Source organism: Microcaecilia unicolor, chromosome 10 (assembly GCF_901765095.1).
Source record: "Microcaecilia unicolor chromosome 10, aMicUni1.1, whole genome shotgun sequence".
NCBI classification, from domain to species: domain Eukaryota; kingdom Metazoa; phylum Chordata; class Amphibia; order Gymnophiona; family Siphonopidae; genus Microcaecilia; species Microcaecilia unicolor.
The window spans coordinates 187,666,117-187,692,236 of record NC_044040.1 but is presented as its reverse complement, the minus strand read 5'-3'; the positions used below and the strand labels follow the sequence as shown (position 1 = coordinate 187,692,236).

The 26,120-nt window shown below is 43.2% G+C and overlaps 2 protein-coding genes across 2 annotated transcripts in view; one reads left to right on the top strand and one right to left on the bottom strand.

Moving 5' to 3' along the window:
- GFM1 (G elongation factor mitochondrial 1) overlaps positions 1 to 26,120 on the bottom strand; it is a 111,484-nt gene that overhangs the window by 16,546 nt on the left and 68,818 nt on the right. The window lies entirely within an intron of this gene.
- Positions 335 to 25,973, top strand: LXN (latexin). The gene is made up of 6 exons (XM_030216911.1): positions 335 to 588; positions 3,352 to 3,411; positions 14,441 to 14,618; positions 19,559 to 19,695; positions 25,242 to 25,304; positions 25,664 to 25,973. The coding sequence occupies exons 1-6, from the start codon at positions 457 to 459 to the stop codon at positions 25,757 to 25,759; spliced, it is 666 nt and encodes a 221-aa protein (XP_030072771.1). The 5' UTR covers positions 335 to 456; the 3' UTR covers positions 25,760 to 25,973.

Below are 26,120 nucleotides of genomic sequence, written 5' to 3'. Positions count from 1 at the left end.
CTTTTCCTTGCTTTACATTTGTGAAGGGGATTCAATTGCGGGGGGGGGGGGGGGGGGGGGGTCCAAATATTGATTAACCATCCTTTTTTCCAAGAGGGGAAGAAAGACACCACCAGGAACAAGCTAAAAAAGAAATCCTGGCATTGTTGATACTTAACGAACGGCTGTAAACAAAAGATCGTTTGCATTTAATACAAACCAGTTACTTGGCACTTTTAGGATGAAATGCACGGAGCTGCTTATTTTCAGCCAACAGCTCGCACAACGTCTGCTTAACCCTGCTCCAAGTACTGCAGTTTTTCTTTCACCACTGGGATTGACACAGCAAGGAAGGGCAACAGCCGAAGCCGAGGAGGATCTCCCTGGAGTCTCCGCCCTGCTTCCGAAGGAGGGAGGAGCTGGCCGCTGGTCCCGCCCTGCGTTTCCTGCTGCACCCGACTCGGACATCTCATTATCATGGAGGAGCTCAACCCGTCGCATTACCCAGCTACCAGGGCAGTCCGGGTGGTGGTGAACTACATCACCTATCAGCACGGAACCCCGCACAAGATCTTCTTGGCCCAGAAGGTGGAAACGGCCAGCAGGGAGGTGAGTGCGCACTGGGACGCAGGGAAACGCCTCTCTGGCTCCGAGCACAGAGAACGCGCACCTGAGTCTCAGCCATGCTGCTAGATCCCTACTTCCTGGAATGACATTTACAAAGGCAAAGTATCCCAATTCCAGAATTTGTGCTTAGTTTGTCTCCTTTAAGTTATTAAAAAAAAAAAAAAAATCCATGGGGTGGAGTTAGAGCCATGAAGTCCACAGAAAACCGAAAGTAAAGTTGTTGATTGATCCTTAACTGATGACAGTGACCGTGCGACACCCAACTCAAGGCTCCATACAAGACTTCCTAAACCACCTATCATTCCATCTGGCAAATGGACATAAAAAACTAAAGGAAATGGGCCAGTGGAGAAAGATTTATACAATGAAAATCCAAAGGATGCAAACAAAAATGGGAACTATCACTACCATCAATAGAAAAAACATTTAGTGAAGGCAGTTCTGTTAAATAGTGGCCAAGAAATTTAGCTAATCCACTATTATGCTTTCTTCTTTCAGATTCACACACAACATAGATTAGGTACTTGGTATCCATGCACAAAATACCCAGATTTTTAATTGAAAATTTTATGCAGAATGAGAGATTTCCAGTCAGAGGAAATTTTTAGAATATTACATGCATTAGTAATGCCTTTATTTGATTACTGTAATTATTTAATTTGATGGCATACTCAGAAACAAAGAATAGCTATATTGGATCAGACCAATGGTCCATCCAGCCCAGTCCTGTTTCCAACAGTGACAGAAACCCAATTAATAGCAACATTCCATGCTACCAATCCCAGGGCAAAGCAGTGACCTTCCCATATCTATCTCAATAGCAGACTATGGACTCTTCCTCCAGGAACTTGTCCAAACATTTTTTTAAACCCGGATATGCTAACTGCTGTTACCACATCCTCTGGCAACAAGTTCCAGAGCTTAACTATCTGTTGAGTGAAAAAATACTTTCTCCTATTTGTTTTAAAAGTAAATTTCCATGTAACTTCATTGAGTGTCCCCTAGGCTTTGTACTTTTTGAAAGCGTGAAAAAAATCAATTCACTTTTACCCATTCTTTACCACTCGCGACAGACATCATATCCCTGCCCCCCCCCCCCCCCCCGTCTCTCTTCCAAGCTGAAGGGCCCTAACCGCTTTAGCCTTTCCTTCATGAGAAGAGTTCCATCCTCTTTATTATTTTGGTCGCTGTTTTTTGAATCTTTTCTAATTCTGCTATATCTTTTTTGAGATGCAGCAACCAGAACTGAATGCAATACTCAAAGTGAGGCAATATAGTAACATAGTAGATGACGGCAGAAAAAGACCTGCATGGTCCATCTAGTCTGCCCAAGATAAACTCATATCTTGAATTTGTACCTGTCTTTTTCAGGGCACAGACCATATAAGTCTGCCCAGCAGTATTTCCCACCTCCCAACCACCAGTCCCGTCTCCCATCACCGGCTCTGGTACAGACCGTATAAGTCTGCCCTCCCCTATCCTAGCCTCCCAACCACCAACCCCTCTTCTCCCCACCTGCTACGCCACCCAATTTCAGCTAAGCTTCTGAGGATCCATTCCTGCTGCACAGGATTCCTTTATGCATATCCCACACATGTTTGAATTCCGTTACCGTTTTCATCTCCACCACCTCCCGCGGGAGGGCATTCCAAGCATCCACCACCCTCTCCGTGAAAAAATACTTCCTGACATCTTTTTTGAGTCTGCCCCCCTTCAATCTCATTTCATGTCCTCTAGTTCTACTGCCTTCCCCTCTCCGGAAAAGGTTTGTTTGCGGATTAATACCTTTCAAGTATTTGAACGTCTGTATCATATCACCCCTGTTCCTCCTTTCCTCCAGGGTATACATGTTCAGGTCAGCAAGTCTTTGCTCATACGTCTTGGAACGCAAATCCCATACCATTCTCGTAGCTTTTCTTTGCACCGCTTCCATTTTTTTTAACATCCTTCGCAAGGTACGGCCTCCAAAGGATGTTAAAAAAATGGAAGCGGTGCAAAGAAAAGCTACGAGAATGGTATGGGATTTGCGTTCCAATATGTTATTATTGGTTTCATTTACCATTCCTTTCCTAATAACTCCTAGCATCCTGGTTTAACATCTCTACCAATGGCACAAAATGTTGCAGCTCGAATTATTTGTGGCGTTTCCAAGTTTGAACATATCTCTCCAGTATTACTAAAGCCACACTGGCTTCTGGTTACATGGCGAACACAATTTAAAGTTCTAAGTCTCATTTTTATAACACTGAATGATGATGTACCTCTTTCTTTGGCAACTTTATTAAGAATTTACTGTCATCCGTGTTCATTGAGCTGTTGCTATTTGAATGTGCCATCTTTTAGGCAGATCAGGCTTCATAAATTCAGATTTAAGATATTTTATGTGGAAAGGGCAAGGCTATGGAACGCCCTCCCCTGCCAGAGAGCTTATGTAATATGAAGAGTTATTTACTGTTTCGATTGGCTTTTTAGATTGCTGGTGTTTTGATTTAATGTTTTACAGGCATGATGATTTTTTTTATTATTTTTACTTGAATGCTTTTTTGATCTTTTGGGAGTTTACTATGGATGTCAATTTGTAAACCGCCTAAGTACTATGGATAGTGCGGTACAGAAACTGTGTAATAAGTTGTCACTTATTTTAAATTCTGTTGCTTAACATGTGGATTACCTGAACTGTCTGCATTAATGAACACACTCTTACGGTGCAATATTATTAATACTACTATGTTCTTCTCATTCTAGAAAATTGAGGGAGTTGGACACAAATACTATCTTCGCTTTCCAATAACGGACAAACTGGGTGTAAGTTGTCATTCAAAGTATTAGACACAAAATGTTAGAAGAAAAGTGCCCTAAAATGATTCTTTGATTGCTATCAGAATTGTATTTACATCACAGATTCTTGGAACACATTTTTTGATGGCCTCACAGCTTGGCTAAAACAAAGAGGAGGAAAAGGACCTCACGAAGCCATGAGAAACAAAACAAACCAGTGAGGTGAGGCCAAGGAGGATAAAAAAAAAGATTATTTATTGAGAAAACGTAAAAACGACCCAACACGGCCGTGTAAAAGGTCGGAGGGATGCTTCCGTCATGTATTTTTAAGAACACGCCAAAAAGCGTTGATGAAAAAAATATATATCAAGACATTCGATACTAAAGTGAAGAACGTATAAAACCACTGAATAAAATAAAGGGGAAAATAAAACCAGTGTGGCACAAATAAAAATGACTTCAAATGGTGCTGATAAATAACAGATGAACAACTGATATCAAAATAGCGGCGGTGCCTAAAGCTGTTAAAAGTGAAATGCCGTGGGGAGAGGTGATGAGATAAAAATAGAATAAATACAAAGCTGTCAGCGCTGTTTACTGAAGCGGTTGGATAAAGGGAACTTTTGTGTGTGTGTTTATTTGTTTGTTACATTTGTATCCCACATTTCCCCACCAATTTGCAGGCTCAATGTGGCTTACATTATACCGTGATAACGATCGCCATTTCCGGACAGAGAAATACAAGTGGTATTGCCTTGAGGTTCCTAAATGATAGGGTGAATTATAGAATAAGTTAGACAATCAACTATAGAAAGTTCATTTCCGGTACATGAAATAAAGTGGTAGGGCGTATTGCGTAGCTTTCGTTAGTAGCGCGTAGGTTGTCTAGTGTGAAGATTTCGGTTTTGAGTCTAGTTGTCTAGTATTTAAGATGGATCATTATGGTATGCTTTTTCGAACAGGTTGGTTTTCAGTAGTTTTCTGAAGTTTGCTAGGTCACGCATTGTTTTTATGGCCTTTGGTACTGCGTTCCATAGTTGCGCACTTATGTAGGAGAAGCTGGATGCATATGTGGACTTATATTTAAGTCCTTTGCAGCTGAGATAGTGGAGATTCAAGAATGTACGTGCTGATCTTTTTGTGTTCCTAGTTGGCAAGTCTATGAGGTCCGACATATAGACTGGGGCTTCACCGTAAATGATTTTGTGGACCAGGGTGCAAACTTTGAGCGCAATTTGTTTAGTGGGAGCCAGTGTAGTTTTTCTCTTAGGGGTTTGGCGCTTTCATATTTCGTTTTTCCAAATATGAGTCTAGCTGCTGTGTTTTGGGCAGTTTGGAGTTTAAGGATTTGTTCTTTGCATCCGGCATAGATGGCATTGCAGTAGTCTAGGTGGCTTAATACCATTGATTGTACCAGGCTGCGGAATATTTCCCTTGGGAAGAAAGGTCTTATTCTTTTGAGTTTCCACATTGCATGGAACATTTTCTTCACTGTATTTTTCGCATGGCTTTCAAGTGTGAGATTTCGGTCAATTGTAACTCCGAGAATTTTCAGACTGTCTGAGACAGGAAGGGTATAGTCAGGGATGTTGATGGTGGTGGGCTTGTTTGTATTATATTGTGAGGAGAGAATGAGACATTGTGTTTTTTCTGTGTTGAGCTTTAATTGGAATGCATCCGCCCATGAATTCATTATTTGGAAGCTGTGTTTGATTTCATTTGTGATTTCAGTTAGATTGTGTTTGAACAGGATGTAGATTGTGCCATCATCTGCGATGTAGGGATTAAGACCTTGGTTGGATAGCGATTTGGCTAAAGGTGCCATCATTAAGTTGAAAAGGGTTGGTGAGAGCAGTGATCCTTGGGGTACTCCGCATTCAGGTTTCCATGGTGGTGATATATTTGATTTTGATATCACTTGATATGTTCTTGCAGTTAGAAAGCCATTGATCCATCTAAGTACATTTCCTCCAATTCCGAAATATTCTAGGATGTTCAGTAGTATTTGGTGGTTAACCATGTCGAACGTGCTGGACATGTCAAATTGTAGAAGTACACTATTCCTGGTTGCAATCGTTTGTTTGAATTTGGTTAGAAGAGTGGTTAGTACTGTTTCGGTGCTGTGGTTGGATCAAAATCCTGACTGTGATTCATGTAGTGCTGAGAATTTGTTTAAGTAGTCTGTAAGTTGTTTGGTTACCATACTTCCCATTAGTTTGATAGCTAGAGGGATGGATGCTACCGGGTGGTAGTTGGTTATGTCAATTGTATTTTTCTTCAAGTCTTTATGTATAGGGGTAAGTAGTATATTTCCTTTATCCTTGGGGAAGATTCCATGTTGCAACATGAAGTTCAGGTGTGATGTGAGGTCCGTTATGAAGCGTTGGGGGGCGAATTTTATTAGGTTGTTAGGACAATTATCCAGTTTGCAGTGGGATTTGGCAAATCTGTTTATTGCTTGGGAGACAGTTTCGTTGGTCAGAAGATCGAAGTTTGTCCAGGTTCGGTCTGCTGGATACTTATCGGGAATAGGGTCCAGGCAGTCAATGAATTTTTCATGATCAGTGGTAATAGGTGGTAGCATGGATCTTGGTTTTATAATTTTCTCATTGAAGTATTTATCAAGGTTATCTGCTGATGGGGTGTCTGTTCTTGTTGTGGTAACCGGTGTGGTGTCTAGTAGTTTGTTCATGAGTTGGTAAAGTTTATGCGTGTCTTTGTAGTCTGGGCCTATTTTGGTTTTGTAGTATGCTCTTTTGGTTTGTCTTATTGTATATTTGTATTTTCTATGCATTTGTTTCCATGCGTTAAGTGTGTATTCATCTTTCATTTTTTTCCATGCTTGTTCGAGTCTCCTAACTTGTGTTCTTAGTTTTTTCAGTTCTTCGCTGAACCAAGTTATCGAGATGTGTCTTCGTGTGGTTCTTGTTTGTAATGGTGCAATTTTGTCTAATATGCTCCTGCATCTGTTGTCCCAATTTAGGAGGTAATGTTTGGAGTCTGTTTGTGCTAACCATTCGTTTTTGTAGATCTGTAAGTGATACTCAATCATCACTTACATATATTTTATCCTCGTAGGAAACACTAACTTTTTTTCTGTACCATCATTTGTTTCTCAGCTTTGTCATTTGTTTTTAAAGCAACGGTATACGTCTGCATGTATTTATTCATCTATGTTTATTCAGGTTATCGAAGGGCTTTACTGCTAGATCCTCACAATGATTTATCCTGTTGTCAAGCCCTATTTTACAACATCAGAGGTATCAGTAGAATCCTTATTCATTTTTTGATATTTACAATTATTTATCGGTTTCTCAAACACTCGCAGGTGTTTATCATTTTATCACACAGTACTCATTTTATTTTACTATCACATTTTTATTATATTTTTTTAATTATTTTTTTTTTAAGTTCATTATTATTACTTTCAATTGTTCAATTACATGCCCCACTGTTGTATATAACATGGCTCACTCGATGCCATTTCACACATTCAAATTGCTTGCATTGAAAAATTAAAATACCATTCTGCAGCCCCTCCTTACCTCTCAACCCTCATCTCCCCTTATGTTCCTACCCGTAACCTCCGCTCTCAAGACAAATCCCTCCTTTCAGTACCCTTTCTCCACCACCGCCAACTCCAGGCTCCGCCCTTTCTGCCTCGCCTCACCCCATGCGTGGAACAAACTCCCTGAGCCCATACGCCAGGCCCCCTCCCTGCCAATCTTCAAATCACTGCTTAAAGCCCACCTCTTCAATGTTGCCTTCGGCACCTAACCACTACACCTCTACCCAGGAAATCTAGACTGCCCCAACTTGACATTTCGTTCTTTAGATTGTAAGCTCCTTTGAGCAGGGACCGTCCTTCTTTGTTTAATTTGTACAGCGCTGTGTAACCCTAGTAGCGCTCTAGAAATGTTAAGTAGTAGTGTTATATGTTCTTAATTTCACAATTTTAATTGCATTCAATATGTTTTATATCATTTTGCTTTATTTCATGCATTTGTACGTAGTCACATGCCAGCAGTTTTAAACTTAAATGTTACATCATGTATTAATATATGTTTTTTTGATCGGCATGTTTCATTGTGTAACCAAATCTCAGTATTTAATTATCTTTACATCATTCTCATACAATTTTTATATAGTTATAATGGCTCTCATTATCTGTGTGTCACATCATTCGTTTATTCCATATATTGTTCACTATTTATTTACTTCATCAATTTAGAAGATACACTATATATGTTTATGTCTGTTTATATCCGTTTTTCATGTAGATTCATCAAGACCCCTGAGGTAGGCCTTCGGGCCAAAACACAGTCGTGTCGGGTCATTTTTACGTTTTCTCAACAAAGAATCTTTTTTTTTATCCTCCTTGGACTCGCCTCACTGGTTTGTTTTGTTTCTCACAGCTTGGCTACCATATCTTGCTGGTGGCTTTTGATAATATTTCCACAACTTATTTTCCCCACATCCTACTCACTTCAGATGTACTCAATCCCTATTGCAGAATCCTGCTTTCAGGGCTATATGATGGTCTCATTCCCTAGGGTTGTAAGTTTTGTTTTTTTACTTTTCAGCCGTACCTGTGTGACAGTCTGGTACAATTTTACTGACTTGTTGCCCTTCCCTCCCTCTTTTTTTTAAATAAAAAGAAATGCATTTTATATAGTATGAATATACAACATCAACTCCATAGTTGATCTGTTATACTCTGTATTCTCACTGCAAGCTTGTTTCCTGCAGTGTGATTTTTTAAAAATCAATTGAGAAAAAGAACTAGCACATAACAGCCCAATGCCTTTGTTCCCACTGCAGAATTGCTCAGATGTGATCACGAGTGGAAGATTAGCCTAAGTAGTTAGAGCAGTTAACCATGAAGAAAGCAAGTGTTCAAACCTAACTGATACTGCTTGGGACCTTAACTAACTCACTTTATCCTCCCACTGTTTCAAACAGGAAGTGATACTGTGGAGCTGTGGAAGGGCTCAGGCGGGGCTACCAGCAGGAACTATTTGAGGAGGGCTCCTCCCTGATCCCAGCTCTGCTCCAGGTTCATCCCTTCCCATCCTCTTTCCAGCAGATTGCTTAGGGGGGCTGTAGCAGAACACCCCTCCTGCTTTCATGGCTGAAAAGCTTAACTGCATTTTATTTATTTGATACTTGTTTCCCACATCATCCAAATACAATTATTCAGCTCTATGTGGCTTACACAAGTAATAAATAGTACAAGTTAATGCATAATACATGTTATGAAAACTTGTTATTAAAAGAACATTCTTGAAAAAGTAGCGGCAAGGAGCAAGATCTTGGCTATAACCGATTTCAATATCTAGAGATGGAATTTATTGAAAAAAAAGCCTTCAAGAATTTGCAAAAGGTCAGATAAGTTATTGAGTTGTCAGTTCATTTCAAGCTGTTCTGCCAGAAATTAAGCCCTGGCTTCAAGTACAAAAACGATGATAAATAAAGGACGGGGAGGGGGGGGACGGATGCTCAAAAGTCACTGTTAAAATCCGCGTAATAAATAGCCACCGCTGAACTTACTGAATGTGGAACAGCAGTCGATGCTCAAAGGAAATTATATGCAAATGAAATACACAGAAAGTCTATGTGCAACTCGGTAGAGAAAGTGCATAACGATTTTGTGGTAAGCATCAATGTACTGTGCGTACCCAACAGAAAAAGCAGAGTGGTAAACAACTGAGTCATAGACATGCGGCCAAGGTGCATGCCACAGACATGTACTGTAAAATTATGCCATACGGTGCTGAAGGACAAATGTGTTGCAAATCCGCTTGAGCCGGTACTTTTATTATACTGGCCACTTTGCTGTTCACAAAGGCCGTGTAAGTTTTTGTGACTGTGCATCATAGACAGACATCATATGCATTCATGAAGACTGTCGTTATTTATTCTCCATGACACTGCTACGTGCGGGGACACACACATAGTACATTTCCCCACAGACAATACACATTTCCCACACAGGTGCAGATACTATTATAAAAATGCAAGCACACTGAGGGCGGAACACACACACACGACACATTTCCCACATATGTACATACGGATACTGTTTTAAAAAATGCCAGTAGACTGTTCCACCGAGAAGTCACCCTCATTTAACAGCAGCTTAGACCTGCTGGAAAATTTTGAACATTACAGGTAGGCGTTCCTTTCTGGGCATTGCTCGGAAATGTCTGTGCATCACATGGAATGCTCATTTTAAAGATTTGCATAGCGTTTTCATTCACTGCTTTCTGCAAATGGTACAAGTGGTGTCAAGACCCTTTATGCATTAAATGGCACACAATAATGTGTGCCCTAAACTGGCTAAAACCAGTTTAAATAGAACTTTGCAAGCCTGATTTGCTTTCAGCATCTCCCAGTTCCTTGCAGCAGATGTTTCAAAATTCTAAAGCAATCATGATGATGCAACTCAAAAAAAAAAAGTGTGACACATACCATATTCAGTTGGTAAAACAGGCTGTGGGAGGCTACGCCTTTCCAAAAACCAGCAGGATGCTAGATCATTCAGTAAGGCTCAGAACAGTGCAGGCACTAGGATGGTGTCTGAAGCAGAAATCTGGAGAAAACGCCACCTCCTGTCTGACTAGTTGTGGACATTTGAATGAGCTAATCAGGGGGTTTGGGGGAGCAGCACAGAGAAGACAGTGTTACAGATGTGTTTTGTGGAGGTAGAAAAGTAAACAACAGACCAATGTAGAAAACTTTGCATTAGAGCTGCTGACCACACAGCTTCGCCTGCAGGTTAGCCACAAAAAATTGCCAATGGGATGTAAATTATTCCACAGCTCAGTGCAAAATGTCCCCCTTTCTGTCAGTGTGCAAGTGGTAAATGGCTCACGCACTGACAGGAAGGATAAAATAAGAAAACAAACAAAAAAACAAGCTACTGGCATGTCAGAACCAAACCCTGAACATCCTACCCCCCCCCCCCCCCCCCAAACATTTAAAAAAAAAAATCCCTGGTGTCTAGCAGCACCCTCCAATCCCACCAACCCAACCTCTCCCTCCCCTGAACATGTTTAAAAAAATTCCTAGTGTCTAGTACCACAACCCACACTGCTGACCCTCCCCCCTCCCACCAACATGTGAAAAAAAAAAATCCCTGGTAGTTTAGTGGCCCAATCTCACCCCTGCTATGACTTCAACTGCAAAAACACTCCTAGTGTCTAGTGGCATCCCCACCCCCCCCTACAGTGTGCCTTGCAAGGTCAGACTGATTTATGTTACTTTTATTAATATTTTTACTGCTTATAGAATCTTGCTTTCTTGAGGTGGGGGGGAGGGTGTCACTGCAGCATGGCAAGGGGTGAGGACAGGCTACGTTCTCCACAGGGTCAGACGGGGAGGGGTTAGATTTCTGTCCCCATGCAATTCTTGTCAGTGGAACACTTTTTGGTTGGAATGGCCTAACACACGAACCTCTGGACCTGCCCCCAAACTCTCGAGTTGCTGATGCTACGTTGGGCAAAATACTGGTCAGAGGCCATGGCCCACTCCATTCTGCTAGCTACTGCCATGTGGAGGAAACAGAGTTTGGTTTTCTACTCCCAGGTTGGCTGTAGCTGAAGATGGAGACGCTCTGGAGTCAATAGTCTCAGCTTTTGTTGGGGAGACAGTTATTCGTTGTGCAATGGCCACACCTACCTGCAGGCTTTAAGACTCATAACTGCAGAGTTCTGGAAAGAGCTCTGATGCTGGGTTCATGCCTGAAGACTTCACTGCACCTACTGGACTAATGCAAGATGAGAAGGGAAACAATATAGCTCATGTACAATAAGGTAATGGTTCCCAAACCTGTCCTAGGGGACCCTCAGCAAATATGCAGGAGAAAAATCTGCATGCAACAGAAGCAGTGCATGCAAATTATTTCATGATTATTCTTTGTACATATCCTGAAATCCTGACTAGCTGGGGGTCCTTCAAAGAGGTTTGGGAGTCACTGCTGAAAGGTAACCAAAGACTCATTTATTCAGTGTACATAATCTTCAAACCACATAATAATGACTGCAGTGGTCTTATGTGGTTCTTAAAATCCAATGCCAAACTTACTTAGGTGGGCAGTGTTCAAAACGTAGGAGACATGGAGGCATATTTTCAAAGCACTTAGCCTTCCAAAGTTCCATAGGTTTCTATGGAACTTTGGAAGGCTAAGTGCTTTGAAAATATGCCTCATGGCTTGTATTTTGCCACAGCAACAAACTGGCTGTCATGAAGTCCTCAGTGGCGAAGGCTGATCACACACAGACCCCCTGCCCTGTCTGAAACCTATTCAGTGAGGCCCACTGATGGTGGTATGGTATGTTGAAGACGGGTTGCAAGAGCAAGAATGAGAGTCTCCCATTCAAGAAGGTGGCATCAGGACAGGCATTACAAACCAGCTTTGTTTTAAAGGCTAAGGCTCCTACAGAGAGGCGAGAGATTAAGCAAGCCAATGCAAGAATACTAAAGGTGCACTTAGACTTGTAACTCTAAATGCTTTGAAAATACGCCTCATAGTAACCTATGTAACTTTGTAAGTCTACATGCTTTGAAAATGAGTCTCTAAGTGCCCTAGATGAACTTTCAGCATTTTGCATCCCCGCCTCCAATTAACTTTCAAATTCATAGGCCCCAAAGAATCTGATAATGCCAATACCACCCCTCCCAGATTCTGTAAAGATGCAGAACTAGACATCAACTTTTAAATATTAAACTTTATTTCATTTATGTATATGTATAAACCAATCTCCCTGAAGGTAAAAGTACATGCTGATGATTCTTTGAGTTCATTCTGGCTGTCAGGAAGTTTTGGGCTGCATCAACTGCGGCAACCTCCTGCTACCCCCCACCCCCAAAGCAGCTGTCCTAGGCACTGCTTAGTCTAACTAATAAATAGGTCATCCTTGGAGACTGACCAACAAATTAGGGAATATAGGTGAAAAATGTACAGATTGCCACCCACCTTCTAAAATTTGCGTTTTGCTTACGTTGATTATATTTATATATGTACACACACACAGTGCAATCCGCTTAAGGGCAAGGGTCTGGGACCAAAGAAATGCATGCAGTTAACCGGAGCGTGCAAGCTTGACATCTGATAAACAGTACTATACATATGTTTATTATTATACGTACAGTATACAGTCTCCATTAACTGACGTTAGATTTACTTGAAGTAATCAGTTATAGTCCTCCGTATACTATTGGGTCTGTGAGTTCCATAGACTACGTCTGTCATAGCACTGACATCCAATGGCCTCCAGATAGGCCCGCACGGTGTTGAGACTCTCCAGCGCTCTTGCAAAAGTGACAGGAGGAGGTTGTTGAATTTCGTCAGCATGTGCCTCACTGCTCATTTCTTCTGTTTCATCATCAGCCGTTGTTGCCTGCGTGTAGGTGCATATCGACGTCAGTTGTTTGTAGATCGTAATTAACAGCTACGTAGCGATGAAACTCCTCTTCAGTAACTCCGGCTGGGATGTCAATAACCTGTTCATCTGACACGTTTACAACAGCTGCATCTGTTTCGTCCCTCTCCACATCCTTAAAGCTTGCCCGCTTGTAGCAGTTCACAATGGTTGCCTGTGTAACATGATTCCAGGCTTCTTTCTGCATATGTAGGGAATCCAACAGTGATAGATTATGAGCCAGTTCAACAGCACGTTTATCCTTGCCAGTCTGGTCATCCATAACGCTCATCAGACGACATAGCACAAGAGCCCGATAATGTTGCTTGAAATTGGCTATTATGCCCTGATCCATAGGTTGGATCAGAGAGGTAGTGTTTGGTGGCAGGAAGACCACCTTGACGTTAGACAGCCTGACATCATTCCTGTGTGCAGCACAATCATCACAAAGCAACAAAATCTGACGCTTTTGTGCTCACATTCCAGTGTCTAACTTCTTTAGCCACTGCTTCCAAATTTCCCCAGTCATCCATGAATTTGCGTTAGCCTCATATGACACAGGAAGTCGCTTAACTTTCTTGAAGCAACGAGGCTGTTTGCTCCTTCCAGTGACGAGGGGTTCCAACTTCTCACTCCCATCCATATTGCAGCAAAGGAGGATCATCAGTCGGTCCTTCGACGTTTTACCTCCAGTAGTTTCGCATGTTTGAATGCAAGTGTTCCATCAGGAATCACTCGCCGGTAGAGACCGTTTTCGTCAGCATTGAAATTGTCACAAGGTGCAAACTCGTTCAAGGTGGTAGGAAGAACTGAAACAACCCAATTTTCAGCACCAAAGTCATCAGCGTCTTGTTTCTCACCATGCTGTTCCTTGAATTTTATGTTGTTCCTCTCCTTCCATCTTTCCAACCATCCAACAGTGACTTTGAAATCAGTTACTCCAAGACTTTCAGCTAGCTGGTTAGCTTTCTCCATAAGCAGTGAACCACTGACAGGAAACTGTCTGCTCCTGACTCGAGAAAACCACCGAAGAAGAGCATCTTCTATCTCCTCAGCTTTTCCCGCCCGTTTTCGTTTCTGTTGTGGATTTGTATTGTTTTGCCAGTCTTCCAGAAGCTGGTCTTTCTGCTTCAAGACACGTGAAATTTGACTGGGATTGACACCATATTCTTTAGCAATAGATGCTTGACTTTGTTTTCTAATTTTTTAAGAACTTCTATTCGTTCAGCCAGTGTTAAAGTCTTACAGTTCCGCCGCGATGACGACTCCAGTGTACACTCTAACAACATTCTTTCACTTATTCTGCCTGTGGCAGTTAAAGGGGCGGTAAATTTGAATCTCGTTGGTTGTCATGCGCCAATCAGCTTCCATATTCCATGCACGCACTTATGCGGAGTCTTCCCTGCAGAGGAGCGGTCTTAAACCATGCATATAAGCGAATCTTGCACTTATCAGTGGTGCGCTAAACCGAAGTTTGTCCCCATAGAAATTGATGGCACCAAAAATGGGACCGAAGTACAGCATGCCGTTAAACAGAGCATGCGCTTATCTGACGTGCACTTAAATGGAGTGCACTATATATGTATAGATTGTGTGTGTGTGTGTTAACACAGTTTTCCTTTTCTCTTTTACAGAAAGAGATTGTGAATTGCACTGCTGAGGTACTGTATTATCTAAGTGATCCACCCAGAACACCAGAGGTAAATGTCGTATTTGACAAAGAATTAACAAAGGACACTGAAGCCGAAGACAATGAATTCTACAATAAAATGAAAAGCCAGAGAACACCAATAAAGGCACATACTATCCCAGGTATAGACCCAATTGATAGCCTCTCAAAACATGTACAATACAGCTTCCATTATGTACTGTAACTGCACATTAGACTGGTTTATCCAGAAGCAGAGTCAAGGGGAAAACGTTTGACAAATCCAACCTTATATAGTTGCATAGATTATTCTAAGCAATAACTGGGGAATGACTTATCCATGCCAAGAAACTAGATCCTATTCTAATGGACAGCTGTCATGAAATAACAAAATGTCAAATTGCCGCCAGCAACAAAAGAAAAGTCGGAACTCAGTGGTTGACGCTGCACCACTCAAATACCAGGCGAACACAGTAAGTCAAATGGCAAAAATCACAGTGTATGGAAGACCCTAGGCATCCATTACATTGTCACAAGGCAGTAACCAAATGCCTTAATGTGTGACAGAGTTCTATGACCTGCGTTGTGCCTTTGGATAGGACAGCTGGCATGACTGAACACGCTGAACTTTTGGAGGACCTGCTTGAGGGGCTGATACAGACTGGTGAACATGTCAATGCCTAATCCACATTTTAGATTTAGCTCACTCCTTTTTTTAGTTGTACCTCAAAGCAAGTTCTTACAGTCTAAGGGCCTCTTATCAAACCACGCTAGTGGTCCCTGGTGCGGTAATGAATGGGCTTCATCGGCATTGCTGTGCGGCTTGATAAAAGAGGCCCTACATTTGTACATAAGGCAATGGAAGGTTAAAAGCCTTGCCTAAGATCACAATGAGCCACATTGGGATTTGAACCTAGCTTCCCCTTTTCTCAGCCTGCTGTTCTAATTTAGTTTACTTCTCCACTTCTCACAAACGGTCAGATCAAAGGTTACTACGATCAAACAGGGATATACCAATGATACCAATAAACATGTACAATGAATTGTAGATCCCAGAGTTCTTGTTTGTCAGTTCCTTGGGGAACCCTGTACAATGGAGGCTTTGCAGAGCAACAGAAATGCTATTGGTTTTGTGTGTTATTCTGGAAAACCATCTATTCTGTAACAAGGATACGAGATGGTATTTTCATTCAGGTTCGTAGATAAATCTTATTGTAATTATTACTTAGATAACACTAATGAGTATGGGGTGGCCAGATGTTCTGGATAATAGCTTCATTATTATTTGAGGTGCAGACTGTTACACAGCTTGGTATAAGACATGGAAGGGGGCCAGGTGTGGAATTAATATAGGATCTGTAAGAACTGAAGATGGAAAGGCTCAACATAGGCTACTGGCAGAGGTGGGAGAGGCCAGTACTCTAAGGAAATTTAAACATGTTTGAGGCAGGTATAGCAGACAGTGGTAGAAATGGGGTGGTTTTGAATATTACATACTCATCTACCTAAACCAATGCGGAATCTGGAAGAAAGAAAAGTAGACAGATTGGATGGGTCACTTTGTCCTTATAGGCAATCTTGTACTACATTGAATTACTGTCAGATGTCTGATATTTGTTTAAAAGCATGGTTATTCATAAGTTCTTTTGGAGACTGATTATTTGGTCGAATGATTATTTACATCCTCTACACCAGAGGTGGCCAAATTGTAGCATGCCGCTGTCTTTTATGCGGCCTTTAAGACCATGGGAAATATACACAGAAAATGTAATTAACCAACGTTTTGGAAATTTTAAATACTGTATTTCACAAATATTTTCAGAATAGCCACTCTAGCAGTTTTGTTTCTATTGTTTTTAGTTATATATTTCTACCAATTTATGACAAAAGGTATAGAGAGATCTGTGCATTTCCAGTTCCAACATTACATAATATTGCGATCCACTAGGGATAGTACTGACATTCATGCAGCCCTCTGTATATAAAGGGTGCCCACCCTGCTCTATGCCATGTTTTTATGATTGTATTGAATGTCTACGTGTGTTGTGGTGTTGTGATATTTATGTTGTATAGTAAACTGCTTAGATTTTACTATTTACAGAATATGTATTAAATGAAGTGAAATAAAATGCTACAGTACTGCTGATACATTTTATAGATGGACTAGCCGTTGAGCCCGTAAAAACGGGCTGGTATAGAGGTTTTCCTCCCCCCGCGGTCACCACCGCTCCCCTCCCCCCCGCGAAGTCGCCACCGCTCCCCCCCCCCCTCGAAGTCGTCGCCGCCGCCGCCACCCCTCCACCTGGTCCGGGCCCTCTCTTCACTTCTGAACTTACAGATCCATTTGCCGAACGCAGCAACGCACATCAGCTGAGCTGCCCCTTCCTTCTCTGCCTGTGTGTGTCCTGCCCTCGCTGACGTTACGTCACAGGAGGGCGGGGCCACAGGCAAAGAAGGAAGGGCTCACTGCAGCTCAGCTGATGTGCGTTGCTGCGTTCAGCGAATGGATCTGTAAGTTCAGAAGGGAAGAGGGGGCCCGGGCCGGGTGGAGGGGTGGCGGCGGCGACTCCGAGTGGGGGGGGGGGGGGGGAGCGGTAGCAACATCGGCGGCGCAGTTTCCCTCTCTGTCCCCCCCCCCCCCGTCATCACGTATTGACGCGGGGGCGGGACAGAGAGGGAAGTCTCTACTGCGCATTTGCAGTGAGTACGGTCACTCGCCGTTTATATGTTTGATGGATGTGAGGGCCTTTTAAAACACATTAATGATAGTTCATAAGGGTAGTCTTTATTTGATGATGAATTGTTAATTTTTGTCAGCATTGCACACTTAAATACAGCTGATCAAAAGCAATCACTAAGTAAGTTTTGTAGTGCTACAATCTCAGCTGTTATAAATTAAGCCCCATTTCAGTATTCTGTTGGGTTTATATTGGGCTGGTGGGGTAGCCAGCTGGTCAAGAGCACTGGATTGGGAAAGTGGAGTTGCTTACCTCTAATGAGAGTTCTTTGTAGATAGCAGGGAAATGCAGACACACTGGATAGAGTCATCATCAGATGGATCCACTGTGCCACAGCACGCTTTCAGCTCAAGAAGTCTTTGGCTCCTAAGCATGTATGGGGTTTTCTTATACTTTGCCATTCCATTCTTCCTCCAGCCTCTCTCTTAGATGTTGCCATGAGAGGTGTGAGTTCATGTTGTCATTTGCAGAGAAGGAGGGTGGAAGCGGTCCCTGGGAACAGAACTGTTGGTGTTTAGTCTCCTGAATGTGGACTGTGCTGGCCTCCTATACTGAGGAGACTTAGGCAGTTGTGAGGACAGCTCATACACAGCAGAACAATTGTCTTATCTGGGAGACCGTATCCTTGACTTTGTCCCTAAAGAGACTGTCGCCCAGGCAGGGTGCATCTACAAATAGGTCATACAAGTCCTTATGGAGGTCAGAGGCTCTAAGCCAAACTATGCAACATGTGCTGATGGCCTCAGCAGTGGCCTGAGTTGTGTCATAGGCATCATAAGTAGATCGAATGAGATGGTACATGGCCTCCTGGACACAGAGCTGTGAGGGTCTATTAAGGTTATCATTAGAAGCTAAGATAGAGGATTCCTTGAGCTGCTGAAGGAGATAGTGGTGGCAGTGAAAGATTTGTAACTGATGAGCCACCATATTCAACATTAGCATGGTGGTCTGGTAGGCTTTCCTGCTACTATGTTGAAAATTCTTTGATCTTTCCCAGGCAGCATACCAAAATGTGTTCTGGAGGTCTTAGACTTCTTGATGATTACCTCAGAGATGACAAAATGGTGAGGTAGTTGAGTCTGCTCATGTCCTAGGCGTGTTGTACCTTGTACTTGAGATCCAGATGTTTGGAGGTGGTCTTTGTGGAAAGGGGCATTTGAAAGATGCTAAGCTGGAGGTCTGGAAGGATTTAGTACACCGGGAGGGCAATGACCTCCTTGGTGTACTGCATGATTGCGGTACAGCCTGAAAGTCTCATTGGTTGCTTGCTGTTTGTGTGAAGCCAAGTTCTTGTACTTCAGTAATCTGTAGGAAGCAGGAGTAGGAATAATCCTCCATCTATTCTTGAGAGGGGATCTAGTATGGCTGAAGCAGGATTTGTGGGAACCATCAACCAGATTATCTCAGCTATAGCCTCTGGTCACTTTACACTGAAGGCATGTGGTGGCAGAAGGGAGAGTAATAGGACAGAGATAAGAGACAACAATCCTCCATAGAGATACTGTGGGAAGGCAGAAACAGTCTGATTGTGTAGGGTTTCCTGTTGGTATCTAAGACAGCAGAGGAGGGGTTGGGTGTATGCTGCAAGATGCTGGTCTTGTCCTGCACAATATTTTTTTTCAACAGTTGGAGGAACCCTTGGATGTCTGAGCTGGGATTGTGGCTAGGTGATCCCAAATGTTTAGGGATGAGTAGTAGGCATAAGTCCCTGGAGACTTGAGAGAAGGGCCATCAGTTTAATTCAGTTTTGGGGACAGGGCCTTTTACATCTGGGTTTAGTGAGGGAAAGTCCCTGGATGGGACTTTGCATGTTTTCTTTATCCTTCAGTTCTTTTTGTCATCTTTGTTAGAAGGCAGTACAGTTCCATAATCTGCCTCAGCCTGGCCAGCCGTAGGAAGGTGCACTGTGGCCAAAACGGCCACAGCCATGCAAACAGTGACTTTTTTTGGTGGTGGGTGGGGGGGGGGGGAAATCAGCCAGTGAGAGCAATGAAACTTCACTGCATGTTGATGTACACTTTCTATTTCTTGTATTCTAAGCATCAGAAGAGAAATTTCTGAGAGGGTAAGAGCTGTGACCCTTGAAGAATGTCCTTGCATGTTCAGGAGAAACCAAAAGCTTCTCTTGGAGCTCAATGGATCAGTCAGATGACATCACCATCCAATGTGCCTGCATTCCCCCTGCTTGTCTGCAGAAAAAATGGAGCACCCATTTGATCTGCCTCTCCAGAGTGTATGTTCTTTGGGGAAAGAAAGAAAGGAACCATGTGACTTGTTTCACAGAGCACTGTGCACTGATGCTGCTGTTTAAATTATCTATCATCTTTCTGTATTCAGCAGACTGACTGACTGGATTTTGTTCCTAGATAACTATGGCAATGTACCACCAGAGTTAGAGCCAGTCAGGTATCTAGCTTGGAATGCCTGTGGTTACGTCATATGGCAGAATTCAACTGAAGACACATTGTATAGTATGGCACGGATTGAAACCGTCCAGCAAGTGGTATGTATCTAATAACATCTGATCCATTCTGACAGCAGGCATAATTAGTGTTTAGATCAAGTCTCAATTCTAGTGGCTTGGCTTGTTTGTGGCACTATTGCAAGTGAAGGTAAGAGCCATTGACAGAGCACCTCTAGTTAATGCCAAAACGCATTTCCATTATGTAGCTTCCCACTATTCCAGAACCTGTGGGATAGTTGTGTCCATCAACCAGTAGGTGGAGATAGAAAATACTGAGGAGCAGGACTGGATGCCAAGAGATGTGTCTCAGCTCAGTTTTCAGTTCTCTATCTCAAGCAGGTGGATGGGCACACTTTTCAGCCTGTGGTTCCGAGTGCCTCGCTCCTGGTCCCATTGGTCAGCTGGTTCCCAGTTGAGCTTTACGGGTGGCTTGAGTCTGCAGTCATATCTGGAAGTCTTCATATCACTGTCTCTAGTGCCCCACGAATTTACTTCTTCCCTTCCTTCACCTCTCCCCCTGTTTCCTGTGGAGCTCTCCTTTTCCAGTAGAACCTTTAAAAAAAAAAAAAAGGAAGGAAGGAAAAAGGTTTGCTGGAGAGCGTGGGAAAGAGTATCAGTGCTAAGGGTCTGTCATCTGTGGTAAGACTTGTGGAGACTGTGGGCTTCGGGGGAGCAGCAGACAATGGTAAGTCCGACTAAAGTTGGACTCAGAACCGCTTGAAGCAGGGGTGTAGCTACGGGTGGGCCTGCATGGGCCCAGGCCCACCCTCACCTTCTCCCACCCCCCCCCCCCCCCCCCGCCGTAGCGCTGCCTCCTCTCCTGCACTTCACGGTCTCTGTCTCCCACCCTCGCGGCAGCGCTTGCAATTTGCTGTCGGCGCTGCCTGCCCGACAGCTGACAGACACGGCACGACGTCCTTCTGCTCCGGGACCTTCCCTCTGCCGTGTTCATTCAACTTCCTGTTTACGCAGGGCGGATTGCACGCGGCAGAGGGAAGGTCCCGGAGCAGGACGTCGTCGTGCCGCGTCTGTCAGCTGTCAGGCAGGCAGCACCGATACAGCGCTGCCGCGGGTGTGGGAGACGGAGACCATGAAGTGCAGGAGAGGAGGCAGCACCACGGTGGGGGTGGGAGAAGGTGAGTGGAGGCAGCGCCGATAACTTTAAACGTGCTGGACAGACACATGGGGGGGGGGGGGGGGGGCTACACCACTGGCTTGAAGGGATGCAAGTTCTACTTGGTGCACGGGAGGGATCCTAACTCACCGCTTGGGATACATTGTGCTGCGCTTGTGGCAGTCAGGGTGAATGGTGACTCTGGTGGATACTGTTAAGTGGTGTTCTCACTGTGGGAACCACCAGCTGGCATCAGAGTGTTGCAGTGTGTGCAAGTCAGGCATCCTCAATCTTGATGAAGCAGACAGTACCAGCCTGGTCATCAGCAATATGGTTAGAAGTCCCGCTTTCAGGCACACCAATCTTCCTTTTGTGCAGACAGGAAGTCTTCTTGTCAGTCAACTAGAACGTCCAATGCCTCCAGAGCATCGCAATGATGTAAGGCTGCTCCACTCTTCCGCCGGTGGGAGGACGTCTTCAGGAGTTTCAGGATGAGTGGGCCAAAATTCACCTCAGACCAATGGGTTCTGGATATTCTTACAGAAGGTTACAAGAAGTTCTCCTGCCCAGTCGCTCCTCTCTTCTTGCTGCCTCCTTGTTGAAAAGGAACCAAGGCGATTGAGGTTCAGGCCACCGTAGATTCCTTGCTGGTGCTCCAAGCCATTGTTCCAGTTCTCCAGGCCAAACAGGGACAAGGCAGCTACTCCATCTATTTTGTTGTCTCAAAGAAGCCCTGGTTTAGATCTCAAAGGTCTAAACCGCTGCCTCTGAGTGTACTGCTTTACTACTACTACTTGACATTTCTAAAGCGCTACTAGGATTACGCAGCGCTGTACAATTTAACACAGAAGGACAGTCCCTGCTCAAGGAGCTTACAATCTAAAGGACAAATGTACAGTCAGTCAAATTGGGGCAGTCTAGATTTCCTGAAAGGTATAAAGGTTAGGTGCCGAAAGCAACATTGAAGAGGTGGGCTTTGAGCAAAGATTTGAAGATGGGTAGGGAGGGGGCTTGGCGTAAGGGCTCAGGAAGTTTATTCCAAGCATAGGGTGAGGCGAGGCAGAATGAGCGGAGCCTGGAGTTGGCGGTGGTGGAGAAGGGTACTGAGAGGAGGGATTTGTCCTGTGAGCGGAGGTTACGGGCGGGAACGTTAAGGGGAAATGAGGATAGAGAGGTAATGAGGGGCTGCAGACTGAGTGCATTTGTAGGTAAGAAGGAGAAGCTTGAACTGTATGCGGTGTCTGATTGGATGCCAGTGAAGTGACCTGAGGAGAGGGGTGATATGAGTATATCGGTTCAGGCGGAATATAAGACGTGCAGCAGAGTTCTGAACGGATTGAAGGGGGGATACATGGTTAAGTGGGAGGCCAGTGAGGAGTAGTGTTTCACATGGAAACACTAAGAGCAGTCATGGCCTTGGTTCAAGCAGGAGAATTTCTCATCACTCTCAGTCTCAAGGATGCATACTTGATATACCCATATGGCCACCGAATCAGAGGTTTCTACATTTTGTGGAGCTGGGACATCACTTCCAGTTCAGGGCTTTGCCCTTCAGTCTCGCCACAGCCCCAAGAACATTTACTAAGGTTATGGTAGTGGTGGCATCCTCCCTTTGGTACCAGAGAATCAGAGTTCACCTATATATTTATTTATTTATAGCATTTATATCCCACATTTTCCCACCCACGGGCAGGCCCAATGTGGCTTACATCTGGCTGAAAAAAGGCATACAGTATATATCAATAACTAGCTCATTTTTGCTTCGTCCTATTCAGACAGCGTGGTGGCGATGGACACAGTTGTCCGACTTCTGCAGTCACTGGGTTGGGTATCAATTTCAAAAAGAGAAGACTAACTCCATTGCAAACGCTGGAGTATCTGGGCATTCTATTTAACACAGCATGGGAGAGGATCTTCCTCGTGGAGCGCAGAAGGTCAGTGTTCATTCAACAGATTTATTTCCTCCTTAGTGAAGGCAGGCTCTGTTTCTGGGACTACATCCAGGTTTAGGGGTCAATGACAGCAGCAATAGAAGTGGTGCTATGGGCAAGGGCTCATATGTGGCTGTTACAGGAATCTCTTCTTGGCCACTGGTTTCCGGTGTCACAGAAGTACGGCCTTTATCTTCCTTGGATGCTGGTTGCCAGACGCAGTATGCAGTGGTGGTTGATGGCCAGGAATTTGACTGTCAGAGCTCCCTTTTCAACACAATGGGAGGTGGTGGCAATGGACGCCTGCAAGTTCCTTCTGGTACAGGGCACCTGGACGGAACAGTAGGCTCAGTTTGTTTGAAGCTCAGGGCAGCGCGGAATGCCTTACATGACTTTACTCCCATTCCGGTGGGGGCCCCAGTCCAGTTTTCACCGATAATGCGACAGCAGTGGCATATGTCAACAAGCAAGGCAGGACCCGTACTTGTCCAATGGCAGTGGAGGTGGCCTCCCTCATTAGTTAGGCAGAGAAAAAAAACAAACTCTGCTTGGCAGCAGATCACATCACAGGATCCTTGAATGTGGAGGCGGACTTTCTCTGCAGGCACTCCTTGGAACCAACAGAATGGGAACTATCCAGTCAGGGGTTTCAGCTGATAGTGCACCAATGGGGTTTTCCACTTCTGGACCTGATGGCGACAAAAAGGAATGCCAATGTGCCCAAGTTCTTCAACTGCTGGATGAAGATCGATGGCCTACTGCAGCTCTGTGTTATGATTCTTCTAAACAGGCAGGGGAATGGCTGGAACCCGCTCTGCTAAACAGGCTGGGGAATGGCTGGAACTTGCTTCTCATTGGCCTGTCAGGAACGGAGCTGACGTCTGTAGCTGCAGTCGTCAGAAGCCAAGATCTACTTAACCTTACCTTTCCCTACAACCTTTGCTTTAGCGCTTGATTCATCTGAAGCCTGCTTACTCTCTCTCTGTTTCTGCTAGGGCACTGTGTATACGTTGGAGTTTTGCTTACTCTCCTCCTAGCTTGTTGATTGTGTGTGTGTGTGTGTGTGTGTGTGTGCTGGGTATTCCCAGCATGAGCTTGATTGCCTCACTATACTGCACCTGAGTCTGTTCCCTGCTTGCTGCTGTGTGGTTTGTAGTAAGCTTGTCCCTTGTATCATTTCAGTTCATTTGTTTAGTTTCCCTTTCCTCAGTGTAACCAGCAATTACCAAGTGAAAGATTGTGAAGACTTATGCAATCAAGACTTTCTTTTTCTTAATTACATTTTGCATATTTCTGTAACTTTTCTTTTTTGTTTCAATAAATTTTTAATGAAAGAATATGCATAAATTGCAACACACCAAACATAATTTGTTTGAACAAAACTCATAACACTCCCCGACCCCTCCCCTTTCTCAATTTGCAAACACCAATAAAGGCATACCATTGGTTCTTCAGCATACCTCTAAAATTATAATCCCCCTCCCCATCCTTTTTTTTTTTTAATTTTCAAAGTACGCAGTAGATCAGTGGAACAAACGCCTACTGTCATGCATTCTGAATTTTACTTTCTTTAGACAATTAGAATTAGAAAAATGTGAAGACTTTTGTAAAGCACTGCAAATACTGACATGCTGTTTTACAAAGTTGTCAGATATGAAGGAGGGAACTTTTTCAGTGCTACACCTCCACGGAAACAAACATTGTCCTATCAGAAATATGACCGCTTCATAATTGTGTACTAGTTCTATACCTGCCAGCATACCTGTGGATCTGATTCATTAAGCTTCTTTCTTACAGACAGAGAACGAGAAGAAAACCCTTTATCAGATATAGGTCCATATTCAGGAAGTCTTTATGTCAAGTGGCATTCCTCCTAATATCTGAGATCATTAAATAAACCCGAACAGTTAAGCATTCAGGAGTTCTTTTACTAAGGTGTGCTAATGGATTTAGTGCTAATCGCCAAGCAGCCCATTATATACCCATGGGCTGCACGGCACTTAACACACACTAATTCATTACTGCACCATAGTAAAAAGATCCCTTAGGCAATATGATGAAAAGGAACTGATTTTGATAGACCCTCTGCATAAAGTAGCAGCTGAACAACTTAAAAAGTATATATTCCAAACATTTTTATGTATACATATTTAGAACGTAAAGGGAAGCTCAGCAAATCAGATGATTGGCCTGCTAGACTTTCACACAAAGCATTAAGATTTCTTTTGATCATCACCCAAAATCCTTACCAGTTGTTAAGATCTCAATCAAATCACCAATCAAGTAGGACAATCAAGAAAAATACAATGAAAAGTGAAGATTTATTATTAAAGAATAAAGCAAACAAAATGTCTCTAATAATCAATGTAAACGCAACTCCCTTTAATGTTTTAAGTGACTCTTTTAAACGCTGAGGATATGCAGAGAGCAGTAGAGTCACATATTCCTCACCTATCCTCAGCTGTCTTTCTAATGAAATGGAAATTGATTTAGAATTCCACGGTTCACTACTTAACTACTTCCTTTCCCATTCAATCTAGAAAAGAGATGACGGTTTCATTGAATTTAACTTCAAAGTCCTACTTCATGACTTCATCTCACAGGTAAATATTTACAAGGACCGAGAAATAGATGTAGGAATCATACAGCAAAACATAATAGTTAACCCAATGAAAGTAGCACAGTACTGAAGTATATCAGCTGCTTTTTCCAAGTATTTTTCACCATTTTACAATGCATTTGCATTCCTGTAACATCATCCGGTGTTCAAGCACTAAAAGGAAGTCTCCATCAAGTTGCCTGGCGGCTTCCTTTTCCTCTTGCCCCTCTCTGCCCACAGAGTTTCGGTTAGGTAATGTTTCCTGGTCGCAGGTCTAGAAGTGCAGCACAGGCTTTATGGCACCATAAAACGGGTCCAATTCTAGATTTTGCTCATTTATGTTCTACATGTTTTCCTTCACAGGAAATGATTCCTTGGCAACTGCAAGTTCTCTGGCAGCCAGAGAATGGAACCATAGTAAAACAAAACAGCCGTCTGCCAAGAGCATGGGAGAAGTAGCCAAACTGTGGGAAGATCAGAATTATGCAAGAGAAGCCCTTCCCACCATGCCTTCCTTCTGGGACACTTTCTTAATGTACAACCCAGACAGTATATTATGATGGGTCATTAGTCTCTTAGTACCTGGGGAAAAAAAAGCTTTCAGGAAAGACACTTTTCAGCTGTACCATGGAAGGTTTCTGGATTTTCTCTCTTTTTTTTTTTTTTTTTTTAACTTCTACTTTCTTTTATTTTTTTTTTAACTTCTAAACCAGTACTCCACAGTAGTAATTAAACAAAACTAGTTTAGAAATGTATCTGACAAAAATGCTGCCCATTTAAAATAAAGTTTATTCTACATATGGCAGCACTATACAGGTCT

What these genes read in the sequence shown, in the direction of transcription:
- LXN (XM_030216911.1), top strand. Translation starts at nt 457, where the DNA reads ATGGAGGAGCTCAACCCGTCGCATTACCCAGCTACCAGGGCAGTCCGG. An exon ending in TGGAAACGGCCAGCAGGGAG is followed by an intron (nt 589 to 3,351) that starts GTGAGTGCGCAC and finishes TTCTCATTCTAG; the next exon opens with AAAATTGAGGGAGTTGGACA. An exon ending in TTCATGACTTCATCTCACAG is followed by an intron (nt 25,305 to 25,663) that starts GTAAATATTTAC and finishes TTTCCTTCACAG; the next exon opens with GAAATGATTCCTTGGCAACT.